Below are 16142 nucleotides of genomic sequence, written 5' to 3' on the forward strand. Positions count from 1 at the left end.
GTCAAAGGAAAATAAGCTTACTGAGCATGCTCAGAATCCTCTTCTGTGGTATTTGAGACAGTTGACAAAGCCTCTATTGACACCTACTTTTGAGTTATTTTTGCATTCTCTCTAATGACCATCAGGGGGCGACTCCTCTGATTGTATAGAAGTCTATGAGAAAATGACTCTACTTCTCTCTTGATTTATTACCTCAGTAAACATTGTAAACATGAGTTTATGGTCTCAATCTCTAGTTTCAAGTCTTCTTCAATACAGCATGATGTTCATTTAGTACATTATGGTCCATTTAGAGTCAAACAGACCATAAAGCAGGGGATGCTTATACGGCGTCTCTACATCACTCCTCTGCATTCCAAATATGGTAACTTCTGTTCATTGGTTGTGAAAAACAACAACACGGTGACTGCTGTAATCCAAGATGGCGACGGCAAAATCGAGGCTTCAAAACGGCAGTCCACAAAACAATGTCTGATGTCACGATGACTACGTCCACTCCATGTATACAGTCTATCGTTCTAGTGTGGACCGAGATATTTTGTAAAACAAAAGTCGAGTGAACAGAATCGTATTTTAAAACGTAGAGGAAAATGTCCATTTGAAAAACTATATCTGTATACGTGTAGACACTACAGGGCCTTACTCTGAACATGGTCTATGACTTGTCTAGCTAAGATATGAGTGACGATGCTATGAGGCTGTAAATAACAGCCAAGGCAACAAAAGCAGCATGTGCACCGTACCTCCAGCCTGTGGATCAGAGAGCGAGTGTCTCTGAGCAGGTTCTCAGCCAGCTGCAGCCTCATCCTGGGCTCACTCTGCACTGACTGGTCCAAGTTGATCTGCACGTCCACCGAGCCATTGCTCTATACACACAGACATCAGTCAGCTGTACAGGAAGAGGGAGATTAAGGACTTAAAGACTGATGAGATGATGCCTGGTGAATAATGAGCCTTTACCCCGGAGCTGGTGCTGACCCTGGTGTTCCTTCCAGCTTCACCGACTCCAGCCATCATCTGCTGAACAGACATCTACAAAACAAATTCCAGCTATCACAAAGCATGAAAATCCACAAAATGATACTGAAGCTTTGGTTTGCATGAAGCAGGGTCATCCCCACCTGGATCTGCTGAGGGTCCATGATGTTGACGGGCAGGTTGAAGGTCCCCAGCATCACGTAACTGTTACGGTCGTGCGGTGCACCCTGGGAGGAGGTAGAAGCATGGCTGCTGCTGCTTCCGCCATCTGGTCCCCCAGGAGAAACACCTGCACCACTGGAACCGGACATGGTGGCCTGAGGTGGGGCACGCTCCACCAGGTGGATTACCTTGCCATCTACATCTGATGGAGAAACAAAGAGATGGACTTCATACTGTAATATATGAACACATATTGTAATAACTTAAAACAGATGTTGTTTTAATGAGACACTTGGCAAACAATGTTGGCAAAGCAGCAGCAATACACTACCATACTGAACAATGAAATAATTAATGAAAAAAACCTAGATTAACCAATAACCAATGGTTGCAACCCTTAGTAAAGTTATATTAGTAGTAGGATTTCTGGTGGTCAAACTCCAAAGCTCAGCTGGATTCAATTTCACCTCACAGTTTACCACACTGACCGGTCATCATATTACGTCAACATTCAAATGACATAGCAGGGTGGAATACAAGCAGCACAACAAAAAAGGAGGGAAAGAGGAGAATAAACATAAGAAAATAAACAAATAATATAATTCTTATTCTTTTGAATTAGATAGTTCGAGGTCGTTTTAAAACTAAAAATATATTGAGCAGGTTTCATGTACTCACTGTATTCAGTCAGCGTCCTGTCATCCTGCAGCACTCTGCCCTGGTAGATGAGCCGCTGCTTGTCTACTGGGATCTCCACTGATGAAGCTATGTGTTCCTTGAACTGCTTCACTGTCAGCTGGTGACACAACACACAATTGAAACGGGAGGGGAAAGAGGAGTCTCAGTAAAGCAGTGTTTGAATCAGGGTAAGAGCATTACCTCGCCTCTGACTTGGTAGCTCCTGCTCTGGGAGTCCAGAGTCTTCACAGTGACTTCTATCATACCGTCAGACTCAAGACAGATTTCAGAATGTCTGAAACAAAGTCAGAACCGTAAATTAAGCGTTAGGTAGCTAGCGTTAATTTCAACCATTAAGGAGAAAGGAACCAACCTAGTAACCTTTATCCACCACCAAACTAATTAAGTGGTTAAATAATAAGACAGCGCCAGTTACAGACAGCTTCAGTGCCTTGTTGACGTTATTAGCTTAGCCAGCCAGCTAACATTGGGTAATAATCCCAGTTACCGGAACGATAACAGTGCTAACTAGCCGAGCTCCCCTGGGAGATCGCTATCCACGTACAGTGGAGGTCTTGCTGTTCTTCATTTATAGTCTGCTATAGTATACTACAACCTGGGGAATTCCAATTTGAAGGGAAATTCTGGTTTGAGTGTGACCGGATTCCGGTTGATCCGTTAGCTAACTAGCTTAGTTTTCCCAAATTAAACAAGGCAGTGAACGCAACGTGAAAGGACCCCAATGACGTAGGGAGACGCGTCTGTTTCATGCCTGATAGCTGTCACTTTGGCAAAGTTTATAACTTTCATTTAAAACTGTTCGTAGTGTTAAACTTGCTCAGTATTTCTACTTTCACCTTAATATATGATTATATATCAAGATACGAAAATAAATGAAGTGATTATTATTGTTATTATTGTTGTTATTGTTATTATTGTTATTATTGTTACCATTATTATTAGTGGTAGTGGTATTAGCTAATGGTTGTTGTAGTGGTAGAATGTAGAATTCGATGTTGTAAAGTGGGGTTGTATTTTCTATTCTTCAGACTTTCTATTCACACGTGTGTCTGTTGTGTGTGTGTGTGTGTGTGTGTGTGTGTGTGTGTGTGTGTGTGTGTGTGTGTGTGTGTGTGTGTGTGTGTGTGTGTGCGCGCGTGCATGCTTGCGTGCGTAAAACAAGGCTGCCGGCAGCTCTCCTCAAGTCTCTTGTCTGACGGACAAGTTGAGACAGAACTGAAGGTGTGGCGGCAGTCAAGGTAGCCTGTCTCTACCTTAGAAGTGTCACGAGTGGAAACTTTATGACACCGGAATTGTCTCTTCACCGCGAGTCAGTGTTGTAGGAGGACAGAGAGGTCCGGGTCCGCGCGGGTCACTGAGCCTAGAACTGGAGACAGCAGGAGCGTCGCAGGTTGGATTTCGCTGTCTTTGGGGACCTGAAATCGGCATTGCTGTATCCGGAACCTTCGGGTCCTGTTGCTCATGAGATCTGGAGGAATGGAAGTATCTGCCATGGAGTAAGCTTAATAACCGCAGGACGAAGAGGTAAATCTACACTGGTGCTCTCTGAATGTCTTAATGAGTGGAAACATCAGCCAGCTGTTGCTGTTCCCAGTGCCGTGAGAAGGCTTTATGTGGCTGGGTGGCATGACATGAATTCCAAGGATCATCAACCAGTATACAATGGCACAGTGGTAGCATTCAGGTCCACTTCCTTATATGCTGACTGGTTCTAGTGATAACAATAGCCGTGTTTATTTTCTCCTTTTACTCGGTAGGCTATGGAAACCCAATCCTGCCAGGAAAGGACAAACATTGAGATACTCCTAATAAGTCAAAATACTAAAGTAAAATCATTATATTTGAAGTCAAAATAGAAGACACTATGTAGAAGTTGATAAGTTTTTAAGTCAAAACTTAAAATACTTTGTCACAAATTGGAAAATGATGAGACTAAATCATATCAAACGTTTATTTACACATAATCTCATCTTTTTATTAATACTAATTGTACTTCCTCTCTATATCATATTTTTGACTTGTATTTAAGAAAACGCGGCTCCACCAAAAACTGAACAAAAGTGTGACAGTGAAGAAGGACAATCCGGGAGATAAAGAGTAGAACGCTTTAATTACAGAAGTTCAGCTTTACAATTCATACTCTCCTAACCTCAGTCTCACTGTTTACTCCCCAGCTATACTAACAGGGAGGGGCTAAGCTCCACTAGCACACCTACACACTGCATGTTTAGCACGCTAAGTGAGTTAACACTTCACAAAGTTTACACACGTGATTCCTTTCACTGCAAACAAAGAACCACCTCTCACTACTCCATCCTCCGGCTTGGGACCCGGAAATCTCGAGGAGCGAGGAGGCTTGCCCGAGGAGCTGTGAGCAAGGAAATGCAGGTGTATCCTTTACGGAAGTCTTTTCAGCATCCGAAAACAAATAAAAGAGGTTTGACACACAGCTGGAATAATCCCAAAGCATTACTTAAAGACATTCCCCCTTTATTACTTTCATATTGACTGTAGCCTGCATCCACTTCAACTGCTATAATGGTGACATGATGTTTACAAGTGCAAACAGCTGCTTATTATATCAACATTCTCTTTATTCACCACTTTTTTGCTGTATTTTATGTTGTCGTATAGATAGACAGGACTGTTTGTGTGTACATAATATATATCACTCAGTCATATACTGTATATAATATGTCACTCTTTAGTTGTACAGTACTTTTCATACAAATATTTGTAGTACTTCCCACAATGATATATAGAAGCACTACAAATATTGTGTGTGTGTATTCATCCGTACATTCTTCTAGAAGGTGTCATGAGCTCTGTTATGCTCATCTGACAGAGATCATAAAATACAGCAGTATAACCAAACAATGGACAGCTGTGACACACGTCATTTTTAATTGATGTCTTTAAAATGACACTGGAGGCAACAGTGTCTCATTTGTTAAATGCCTGTTCCAAGTCTACTGTGGGCGGGACTAAGACGTAAGGTGAGGAGGTGAGGAAAGGAATTAAGCAGGCATAAAGTCAGGAAGTGAGAAAGACCCAGAGATTCATCCTGAGCAGTTATGATTGGTGGGGAAGCAGGATGACAATAAACAAAATGAAAAGAAAGCATGACTAAACTTTAAAATACCTGCTACATCATACGTATCAGTTGTCCTACCGCCTTCAACCCTGCAAGGAAGCAGGTCTGACATACACAACAACAATACACGTCGCAGACAGAAAGCAGGCTTATGTCTGCCCTCTCGTCTTTTCTGCTCGCCAACATGGAAGGAGGCCTGCATACTTTACCAGCGACCCTTAGTGCCACCTGCCACAAAGGACTGAACAATGAGGAATGATACAAATGAAAATACTCATGCTAAGGCAACATTTGGGTTTAATGTCTCACAATTTTGTCACAATTTGACTTTGTAGATTTAAAATAATGAGCTACTAAGCACAATTTATGACTTTTTACTGTAAAAAATGTGAGGCAGAAAGTTGACTTGACTTTTCTCATCAAATTAAAGTCATGCTATAGAAATGTATCAAATAATAAGCCAATATTATGTATAATTGTATCTAACTAAGCCAAAATGATGATAAAGTTGTTAACATTGGACCTAGTATCTGATCATTGTGTCGGATCTAAAATAGTCTACGCTTACAATGTGTTTATTTTGAAGTGTATTTTAATTAATTCAACTGTGTATGTAAATGAAGAGTTTGAAAGGCGTTTCTACTTTCTATCAGGCACGTTGTTCCCTAAGCTCATCGTTCATGTGGAGCAATTCATTCATTCTTTGACCCATTTTTCTGATTGTCCAATTTTCCCATCCCCAATCCTCTCTGCTTTATTTAGCTTCACTGCAGCTCCCATCTCCTCTCAACCCTTCCTCCTCATCTCTGGCCTGTACTTGTCTTTTTCCTGCTCTATTCCATCACTTCTTATACAGCTACCATGCGCAGATTCAGCTCAGAGGGATCCCTCCTGGATCTGGACTTCCTCCCATGGAAGAGGGTGGCACTGAAGACCTCAGATCATGGGAAGAACCGGAAGTCCGACACCTACACCCCTCACACGGAGGAAGATGAGCTGGAAGGGAGCTCGACCCGCCCAACCCCCACCATCCGGGAGCCTAGAGCCAGTTCCAGCGAGGCGGGGAGGAAGGAGCTGATCAAGGAGCACAGCGTCAGCGCAGAGAACCTGTGCGAGCTGGAGAAACTGGGCAAGAACCACCTCAGAGTGTGTGTCATCAGTGAAGGCTGCAGGGCCTACAGTGACGGCCAGCTGGTCCCGGCTGCCCAGGGCAGCACGGAGAGCATGGAGAGCGACGATCTGCATTCCACGTCTCCTTCCTCCTCCTCCAACCCCTTCAAATTCCATCACAGGCACCACCAGAAACCCAAACTGTCATCTGCTAAACTGCACCTCAAGAGTCTGTTCGGGCAGGTGGGAAACCAGTTCAGCTTCAGTCTACACAGTAGGGCAGTATATAGGCCGGGTCCTAAAGATGATCCATAGTCAAGGTTTGGTCATTTGTTACAAATCTTCCCAAACGTTCGGTTTCTGCTGCACGTTTTGTAAGCCTTCTGTAGGGTTCCATTGGTCTCTGAACATTTCAGCATGATGGATTCCCGCCTGTTTGTATTAACTTAAACTTAATGTAAAAATTATACATTTTTACATATACATAAAATTTGACCTCTGCACCTCCCGAGCATGTTGGGAGCAGTGGGCTTCTGAGAAGTGCCCAGGGAGCAGTTAGGGGTTCAGTGTCTTGCTTGGGACACTTCGGATCGAACCGCCAACCGTCGACCCTCTCTACCCAATGAACCACGGCCGCCCGTATTAATATGGATTGTAGATACTTTAGATTAACTGCTTACACTCAACAGTTGAGCTTAACATTTATACAAACATAATGTCTGGGTTCATCCTCCAGCTACTGAGCTCTGTTGCGACTCCACCTGCTGAAGACAACCAGGTGAAGTGGTTGAAAGCGCTGGAAACCCTTGAGCTGGGATTGTTATTAGTTATAAAAGATGTTATTTGCTCATAAAACTTTTAACTTGTCCGGGTTTGCTTACTCATATCTTATTGTTAGCGTAGTTTAGAGATGTAAACCCAGTTCTATGTGATGGTGAAACCTGGAAAGCTGCTTCATTGGGCTCTCACCGAGTGCAACAGGAAGAAGAAACACAGTTAACTTTGTGTTTTCTCTTTCAGAGTCCTCATTCCTCAAACTCCAACCTGTCCAACACAGAACAGACAGACAGGTGAGAATCATACATGTTTTCAGTTGCTAATTGTTGCTAACTGATGGCTCCATCTCACAACTGTTACTGTGCCTTTAATGTACTGTTCTTAGACAAACCCATCTGGTTCTGAGTCTGTGATGTCTGTCATGAGATTGTTGTGAAGCCTCACGTGAGCCTGCGGTGAGATGTGATGAGTGCACTACTGTTTGGTATGAACTCTCTCTGTCCTTTGGTGGTCCTGGTGCACAGTGCCAAAGAGAGGAGGTCTCGCCTGCTCTTCATGCGTCAGTGGAGTCAGGTGGGCCACAGTAAGAAGAGGAAGATCAGTCAAGAAGAGCTGGAGAAATGGGCGGAGTCCCTGAACGAGCTGCTGCTCAGCCAAAGTAAGTCCTGCTCCGTTCTGAGGTGAGATGTAGACGAACACTTGATGACCTTTGAAATCTCTGGAAAGGTTGATTCAGTCATAAACGGACTTACATTTCTATAGAACCTTTTTAGTCTTCCGACCAATCAAAGAGCTGTACACTTCATCATTCACCCAGTCACACATGCATTCACACACTGATTACAGAGGCTGCTATACAAGATGCTACCTGCTCATCAGGATCTAAACTCATGCACATTCACACACACTCACACTGATGGCACAGCCTTCAGCTGCCATTTGGGGTTCAGTATCTTGCCTGAAATCTTCCACATGGGGAGTGAGGAGCTGGTCTTCATTAGAGGACGAGCCGCTCTGCCAGTGAGCCCAAACCAGAGAAATGGATTGAATTCAGAGGTCTGGTCCCAAGCTAACCTATGAACCCAGGTAGAAGTGGGGCCTGAGGATAGCTGATAGGTCTGCGTGTCCCTCACAGGATGAACTGCACTTATGAAAATGGGAATACTTCCCCATATTAACTGTTACGTGTCAATGCTGCCTGTCCCTCAAGCAGATACATGGTTCAAATCTGTTGATTCTCTAATTACACATTTCTATATGACATGTGTGTCATGACCGCTGGTAGTTCTATACTGAAGGCCTCTCCTTCACACTGCTCACTCTCTACAGTCACCTGAAGGCAGCAGGTATCTGTTCCCACTGGAGTGATGATGTCACTGTCCAGCCATAATTCCGTATGACAGATACGGAATGCTCCACCTTTTTCAGTAGAGTACAGTGTTGGGCGGGGCGGCCTAAAAACAACATCTCGGATCTTTTCACATCACACGCGTTTTACGATTTTCTTTTTTTCTCTTGAAAAGAAACTCGGCCTACAAAAGACAGGCCCTTCCAAGTTGATGCAGTGGCTGTTTGCATCTTTTCAGAGTAGCTGCTCTTTGCTGTCAGTGTGTTTCTGGTCTGGATCTACAGTCTGTCTCCTCAGACTGATGAGGCTGTCTGAGTTGTGCAGAGTTCATCCAGGTCCAAGCAGTGCCGTCACTGCAGGCCTGTGACTCCAGCTGAGCCTCGGTGGTCCATCTCCTCGCGGTCTTGACCCCAGCGTAGCAGATTTGAGTTCTGATCGTGCAGCAAGTTCAATTCAGAGGTGGACCAAGCGCCGCGACTGCTTGCACAGGCCATGAAATTTGTATCTTGACTGCAAGTTTTCTTCAGCACTGGGACATCAGTATTATTATATGTTTAATATTATTTCCTCTACTTTCTCCCCCCCACACATGCATAACTCAGCCCCCCCTTCAACATTACCCGATTTAAACAGATGTAACCTCTACTATTGGACGTTTAATATACTGTATGTCATCACACTCCTTATTTTAACTTAACTCTTAGTGTCTACTTCTTTGTCCATTTTGTCTCTTTCTTAAAAAAACATAAAAGGTTTGCCAATAAAACAGGAGAAGACCCGAAGCTAACAATTCAGACTTTAAGACATGAAACAAGGCTTTACAAATTCTTTATGCGGCAGGAAATTCATTCAACATTCTTGTGTAAGGCGTTAATCATGATGCTTTATAGCAATGAAAGCTCCACAGGTAGCCTCTGATGTTACAAGACAGCTCTTCTTTTCTCTACACTCTACCTTGTAGCTGACTGACCACGTCTACTTGTAGCTGACTGCCCACGTCTTCCTTGTAGCTGACTGACCACGTCTACCTTGTAGCTGACTGACCACGTCTTCCTTGTAGCTGACTGACCACGTCTACCTTGTAGCTGACTGACCACGTCTACTTGTAGCTGACTGACCACGTCTACTTGTAGCTGACTGACCACGTCTACTTGTAGCTGACTGACCACGTCTACCTTGTAGCTGACTGACCACGTCTTCCTTGCAGCTGACTGACCACGTCTACTTGTAGCTGACTGACCACGTCTACTTGTAGCTGACTGACCACGTCTACCTTGTAGCTGACTGACCACGTCTTCCTTGCAGCTGACTGACCACGTCTACTTGTAGCTGACTGACCACGTCTACCTTGTAGCTGACTGACCACGTCTACCTTGTAGCTGACTGACCACGTCTTCCTTGTAGCTGACTGACCACGTCTACTTGTAGCTGACTGACCACGTCTACCTTGTAGCTGACTGACCACGTCTACCTTGTAGCTGACTGACCACGTCTTCCTTGTAGCTGACTGACCACGTCTACTTGTAGCTGACTGACCACGTCTTCCTTGTAGCTGACTGACCACGTCTACCTTGTAGCTGACTGACCACGTCTACTTGTAGCTGACTGACCACGTCTAACTTGTAGCTGACTGACCACGTCTACCTTGTAGCTGACTGACCACGTCTACTTGTAGCTGACTGACCACGTCTAACTTGTAGCTGACTGACCACGTCTACTTGTAGCTGACTGACCACGTCTACCTTGTAGCTGACTGACCACGTCTACTTGTAGCTGACTGACCACGTCTACCTTGTAGCTGACTGACCACGTCTACTTGTAGCTGACTGACCACGTCTACCTTGTAGCTGACTGACCACGTCTACTTGTAGCTGACTGACCACGTCTACCTTGTAGCTGACTGACCACGTCTACTTGTAGCTGACTGATCACGTCTTCCTTGTAGCTGACTGATCACGTCTTCCTTGTTGCTGACTGACCACGTCTACTTGTAGCTGACTGACCACGTCTTCCTTGTAGCTGACTGACCACGTCTACCTTGTAGCTGACTGACCACGTCTACCTTGTAGCTGACTGACCACGTCTTCCTTGTAGCTGACTGACCACGTCTACCTTGTAGCTGACTGACCACGTCTACTTGTAGCTGACTGACCACGTCTTCCTTGTAGCTGACTGACCACGTCTAACTTGTAGCTGACTGACCACGTCTAACTTGTAGCTGACTGACCACGTCTACTTGTAGCTGACTGACGACGTCTACTTGTAGCTGACTGACCACGTCTAACTTGTAGCTGACTGACCACGTCTACTTGTAGCTGACTGACCACGTCTACCTTGTAGCTGACTGACCACGTGTACTTGTAGCTGACTGACCACGTGTACTTGTAGCTGACTGACCACGTGTACTTGTAGCTGACTGACCACGTCTACCTTGTAGCTGACTGACCACGTCTACTTGTAGCTGACTGACCACGTCTACTTGTAGCTGACTGACCACGTCTACTTGTAGCTGACTGACCACGTCTACCTTGTAGCTGACTGACCACGTCTACTTGTAGCTGACTGACCACGTCTACCTTGTAGCTGACTGACCACGTCTACTTGTAGCTGACTGACCACGTCTACCTTGTAGCTGACTGACCACGTCTACTTGTAGCTGACTGATCACGTCTTCCTTGTAGCTGACTGACCACGTCTACTTGTAGCTGACTGACCACGTCTTCCTTGGAGAAATGTTTGTGCAACTAAAAGTCCAATCAGTCTCAAGGTCGCCCTGCTTTTATCTGAACTCCCATGTTGCTGAAGGGATGTTGACATCAGAGCTGACGTCACTGGTTCCTGTGTGCTGTGCAATAAAGCTAAAAGAGCAGCACTTCACCTGACCTGCTGCTTCTATGAATAGAACAGCTGGTAAACACAGAGACTAATATAAATCACTGCTGTAACAGAGTCGCTCTAAAAGTCTCTCCAGCTACACCATGTCTTACAGCAGTACATTTATGTCATATGTTGTAAGCGTGATAAAAGAGTACGCTATGCTTCTGTGAACTGAATTTATATATATATACACACATGAATGATAATGTGTGGAGCCGCACCGTTCTTTCTTTAGCGCTGACACAGTGCTGTAGAGATGGCTCTGGCTATGATCTGGCTATGCTCTGGCTATGCTCTGGCTATGCTCTGCTCTGGCTATGCTCTGGCTATGCTCTGGCTATGCGAGACTATATCAGCATGTAAGCGGGGCGATTCATTAACAGTGTCTTCATTTCCACCAGAGAGCTCATATTAGAGAGCATTTAATTTGACACTGAAAAATGTCCCACTCACTACATATGTCATAATTCTTAAATAAGGGATTCTGAATGTTTACCAGGAAGAAAGGTTCTACCAAGTGTCATTATTGGAAATGTGATATTGGAGCTTCTCCCATTCTAGAGACTAAAAGCAGGATGTCTGGGACTCTGCTGCTTTGATTTTGATTGAATATGTCTCTTGCAAATGCACCAACTTTATGAAAGTTCAATACTAAATCACTGGAGGTCTCTTTAAGGTAATCCATCACAATTATCATTGCCTAGAGATGATAAAAGGGCAGAATAATCTGAGATTAGCACACAAAAATAACATAACTCTAGCCCCATGACTGTCCAGACAAACAACTAGACGGGATCTCACAACTGCTGAGATTTAAGGTGGATCTCTATTCATTGTAGGTTATCAGAGTGGTAATCAGAGTAGATGACACAAGTTTGATGCCAAGAGGGGCCTATTTCCTGTTGTCCCACTGCAATTTGATTGGCTATTTGGCAAGAACTGTTGACGGCATTTGGTCGTAGTTGGCAGAAGTTAGTATTTTATTTAAAGATGACGGTAACTGTGGTCAGCATGAACAGTGTGGAGTATCTTCTAATGAAACACATCTGTGCCCAGCAGCACAGAGGACATGTTAACCACACCGCAGGAAAAAAGGCTTCTGCTAGTTGGTCAGAGAATCCCTTCTTTTGCTTCCCATGTGTGTTTTGGGGAGAGACCTGGTCCAGAACAGGCTCTCAGGATCTCAGGCACCTTTCTGAGAGGATTACCAAACATGAAGCAGCAGGACAACAAGGTGAAGCAAACATCCTGACAGCACATACTAACGGGGGATTGAGCACTAGAACAGCAAAGTGAGGAGGACATGTGTGTGTGCCCAACACATCATCACCTGTGTTCAACTGTGTGGGAAATGTTATTCAGCACATTATATGAAATACCAGTGCAATCTGCTGGGTTTGGAGTACTTGTTCCCACCTAAAAACAATAGTGGCTCTAGAGTGATATCTATCTAAAGCTACGTGTTCACACCAGACCTCTTCTGTTGATGCGTAGACTTTAGTTTTTACTCTAATGTATTTATTCAAATGAATTGCACAGAAAGAGATTTTATCTCAATAGATTTTATCTTTAAATTCATTCATTCAATCATTAAATAAAAGTGAAATAAAAAAGTAAAATAATACAAAAAAACCAAGATCGGCTGTAGCAGCAAAACCCCTCAGTGTGCTGAGGGGAACACGGCCATGTGTTCTTCATAAATAATGTGTAAGAGGAAGAATGTGTTGTGTAGTCTTTTAAAATGTTGCTGTAAAGAAGCCCAGTATCAAAGAATATGACAAAGCTTTCCTGACTGCCTCCTAACATTCAGATTATTTATGGAGATTTGTCATTTGATCTTCTTTGAAGCTGAGATATAGGGAGTTGATTGGTGTGCTTCAATATGTCATATGTTCTGCTTAACTGTACTGAACACACACACACACTCACAGCCTGAGGACTAACTCCAGCTCCCTGTGTGACTTGGCCTCCTTATCAGTGCCATGCTAATGTAGAGTGCAGTCCTCTGCAGCTGACACATGTGAACTGTGACATGTTGTAGGTGTGGTGTCAGCAGTTTGAAGCTGCCCTGTACAAAGCAGTCAGTCACGTTTGATACCTCAGACTAAAAACAAGCCATGAATCACAGGAAGTCGAGCAGAGACGATGGGTGTGTGCCGAGGTTTTACCATGAAGCTGTTTGAGATGTGCTTATAAGGCCTGAGGGATTGCTGTGTCAGAGTTCTGTGTCCTCTTTTAACCAGCCCCACTTCTCTTCTCCCTCCTCTTCCTCCTTCTCTCAGCTGGTGTGTCAGTGTTTGGAGCATTCCTGCGATCTGAGTTCAGCGAGGAGAATCTGCAGTTCTATCTGGCCTGTCATCAGTACAGACAGTCGTCCAACAACTTCAGCCTACAGAGGAGAGCCAAAGATATCTGCGTCACCTACATCCAGACAGGTGCCCCCCGGGAGGTACACGCCTGCTTTTATAATCCATTCAGCTGCATGCGCCTCAAGCTACGCAGCTCTGCATGAAACAGGAAGTGTAATTCCAGTCCTGCCACACGTCTATACCGTCTGTTTTTCCCTCGATGCACTTCCCTCCGAACAATGTGCTCTTTGTGTTGCGGATGCTCCTTGTGTTTTGGGAAGCCTGTGTGGGTGTTTTGAGTTCCACATCACAGCATTGCATCAATAGCTGATTTCATGTAATCATTTACAAACTCTAGCCATCTTTCTACAGCCTTTACTAGGTGACCTTTAGTTCTGAGATAAAACAGATGGCTCAGCTCCATCAAAATATAAAAGAGTCATTGGCTGAAATAAACCACTAACAAATCTCAGCATCATTTCAAATGTAATATATTGAATATTTTTTCCCTCTTCTTTTATTTTATATTTTATTATTGACATAATTCAACAGCGACTCCTACTGGGTAGGAAAGAAAGTGTTGTTGGAGGCCAGCTGTCCCCTTTAGGACGAGACCTCTTCAATTATTTGAATGTGTTTCTCCTGACCAACAGCGTTGTCAAGGAAACATAGTGCCTACCCTCCAGTCCCCCCTCAGGTAAACACTGCTAACACTTTTACCGTAGTTAGCGCTGTTAGCCCCATTAGCTGTGAGATGCCGGCCATGTTGAGAGCCATTTAGAGGCAATCAAAAATGCTCCCAATCTGGGATCTTGCTCTTTTAATGACTCAGGACGGGGACTTGAAAGGGTTTTATTTCAGACTGCAGTAAACCCCTTCAACCTCGATAATCATTGATGGATGCATCTATATATCTATCGATATAAGTATAAATTACATATACATACCTCTATCTCATAGAGATAAAGAAGTACAGACCGACAGTGCTACTATTGTAAGGTAGCGTTTAACTGGGGACTGTGGCTCAGTGACAGAGCGGGTCGTCCTTCAATCAGAGGTTCGATCCCCGGCTCCACTAGTCCATGTCGACGTGTCCTTGGGCAAGACACTTGACCCCAGATCACTCCCGCAGGCTGTTACTACGCTGTGTGAATGTTAGTTAGTCCTGATGAGCAGGTGGCACCTTGCATGGTAGCCCCTGTCATCAGTGTGTGAATGGGTGAATGATGACATGTAGTGTTGAAGCTTTGAGTGGTCGGAAGACTAGAAAAGAACTATAAAGTACATCCATGGATACGGCTGCAGTAGAGGCTACATCCATTTTCATAGTCATTTTGCTTCCAATAATAATAAAGAGAAGTCTAAAATGTAATGACCCACAACAGTCCATTGATCAGACGGGTTGGACACAAGCCAACAGTTGAGCTGATAGAAACGATACCAAAGACACTCTGGATGGTCCTGTAAGTGAGTGTAGTCCATACTTACTGTGTGTGTCGTCCTGTAGGTGAACCTGGACAGTAAGACCAGGGATCTGACCATCCAGCTGCTGCAGGCTCCCTCTCACACCTCTCTGTCCCACGCACAGAAACGCATCTACTCGCTCCTGGACACAGACTGTTATCCCCGCTTCCTCCAGTCCGACGTCTACCTCTCCTTACTGCGAGACGCTGACTAGACGCCGCATGGAGGCTTCCAGGACCCCTAAACATTGTAGACCTAAATATGTCTTCAAAGGATAGAGCTGCTGTGACGTTAGTGTAACAAAAAATGTAAGTCAGTTAAATGAGTATATTCTTCCTTTTGGAGAGCGAGATGTCCAGATACATATTAATTTCATGCTTCTGTGTTCCCCCTGCTCTGTCTTTACGCTATGGTAAGCTAAGCTAACCGAACCCTGACTCCACTTCTGTACGTATCGCACATGAGTTTGATAAATAAATAAAGAGATGAAAAATAAGCTAATTTCCCAAAAATAATAATAATTCCTTTATTGGGCTTCTTGTTGGCCCTGAGAATGTGGAGAAACATAAATGAGTTTTGTTTTGTTCCCTCACATTAAGCGACCCGCGAAACTATGCAGCTCTCATTTGAATCATTAAACATTAAACATCCTCCCTGTAAGCAGCTAATGTCCTCATGGTCCAACAAGCCCCGTCTGAGTTTCCTCTGCTGACGGAAAGAAAAACAAGCTCAGTAAGAATGAGCTCTCAGCTGGAAAAGGTCAAAGTACTACGAGAGTTACTTAAATGGCAAAGAAGAGAAACCTGAGCAAATTGACTCTGACAGGTAAAGTGACTACGCAGCTAGTTGAGTTCACTCTGCTCCTAAATGTTCCACTGTTCAAAGACAAACGCTGTACGCACACAATAGCCTCAGAAAACATTTGAGTAGGAAATGCTACTCGTCACAGAGGACCCGACTGTTGGTCCTGTTAAAGTTGAAACACCCTCATTTAATGACGAAGAACATTTGTAAGAAACAGAATAGCGTACGAGTTTGAGAGTTTTAAGGAGAAATGAATAAAGTCCAGTTTTTCTTAGCTGATGTGTGTGTTGATTCTGCAGTCATGCAGAGATGGAGCTCACATTCAGCAGTGAGTCAGAGGTGGCGTTGGAGTGTCTGCTCATGCAGAGGTTGCTGGGATACTGAGTGACGGGACGTGCCGAATGTGTCAAGGGCCAGAGCAAACATTAACGCAGCACGGCAGTCTGGTTGGTCCGACACCGATCCACTGGTACAATCCACC

General features: G+C 44.3%; 2 protein-coding genes across 14 annotated transcripts in view; one reads left to right on the forward strand and one right to left on the reverse strand.

Annotated features, from left to right (window-relative positions):
- bag6l (BCL2 associated athanogene 6, like) overlaps window positions 1-2534 on the reverse strand; it is a 26912-nt gene extending 24378 nt beyond the window's left edge. For 5 of the 7 annotated variants that reach the window (XR_012957637.1, XM_076105851.1, XM_076105853.1 and 2 more), the window contains exons 1-5: window positions 2020-2534; window positions 1819-1936; window positions 1122-1342; window positions 961-1032; window positions 744-866 (exon numbers count right to left, since the gene is read on the reverse strand). Coding sequence is in view for 6 of the 7 variants with exons in the window: in XM_076105851.1 (XP_075961966.1) it covers window positions 744-866; window positions 961-1032; window positions 1122-1342; window positions 1819-1936; window positions 2020-2082 (597 nt within the window). In the remaining variant the exon portion in view is untranslated. Of the gene's footprint in view, window positions 1-743; window positions 890-960; window positions 1033-1121; window positions 1343-1818; window positions 1937-2019 lie in introns of those variants that run through there. The other 2 variants (XM_076105850.1, XM_076105854.1) reach the window with 2 other exon arrangements.
- Window positions 1871-15935, forward strand: LOC142965112 (uncharacterized). Of its 7 annotated transcripts, none has more exons than XM_076105862.1 (8): window positions 1871-2006; window positions 3002-3363; window positions 4134-4276; window positions 5696-6286; window positions 7064-7113; window positions 7345-7478; window positions 13328-13494; window positions 14901-15935. In XM_076105862.1, the coding sequence occupies exons 4-8, from the start codon at window positions 5795-5797 to the stop codon at window positions 15069-15071; spliced, it is 1014 nt and encodes a 337-aa protein (XP_075961977.1). In that variant the 5' UTR covers window positions 1871-2006; window positions 3002-3363; window positions 4134-4276; window positions 5696-5794; the 3' UTR covers window positions 15072-15935. The 7 variants fall into 7 exon arrangements, with proteins under 7 accessions (XP_075961977.1, XP_075961979.1, XP_075961980.1 ...); XM_076105864.1 differs by adding an exon at window positions 13946-14090 and having other exon boundaries at window positions 4134-6286; window positions 14901-15033; XM_076105865.1 differs by adding an exon at window positions 14047-14090 and having other exon boundaries at window positions 4134-6286; window positions 14901-15033.
- The last annotated feature ends 207 nt before the right edge of the window (window positions 15936-16142 follow it).

The sequence above is a fragment of the Anarhichas minor genome, unplaced genomic scaffold, assembly GCF_050575085.1.
Source record: "Anarhichas minor isolate MPS153535 unplaced genomic scaffold, ASM5057508v1 ptg000033l, whole genome shotgun sequence".
NCBI classification, from domain to species: Eukaryota; Metazoa; Chordata; class Actinopteri; order Perciformes; family Anarhichadidae; genus Anarhichas; species Anarhichas minor.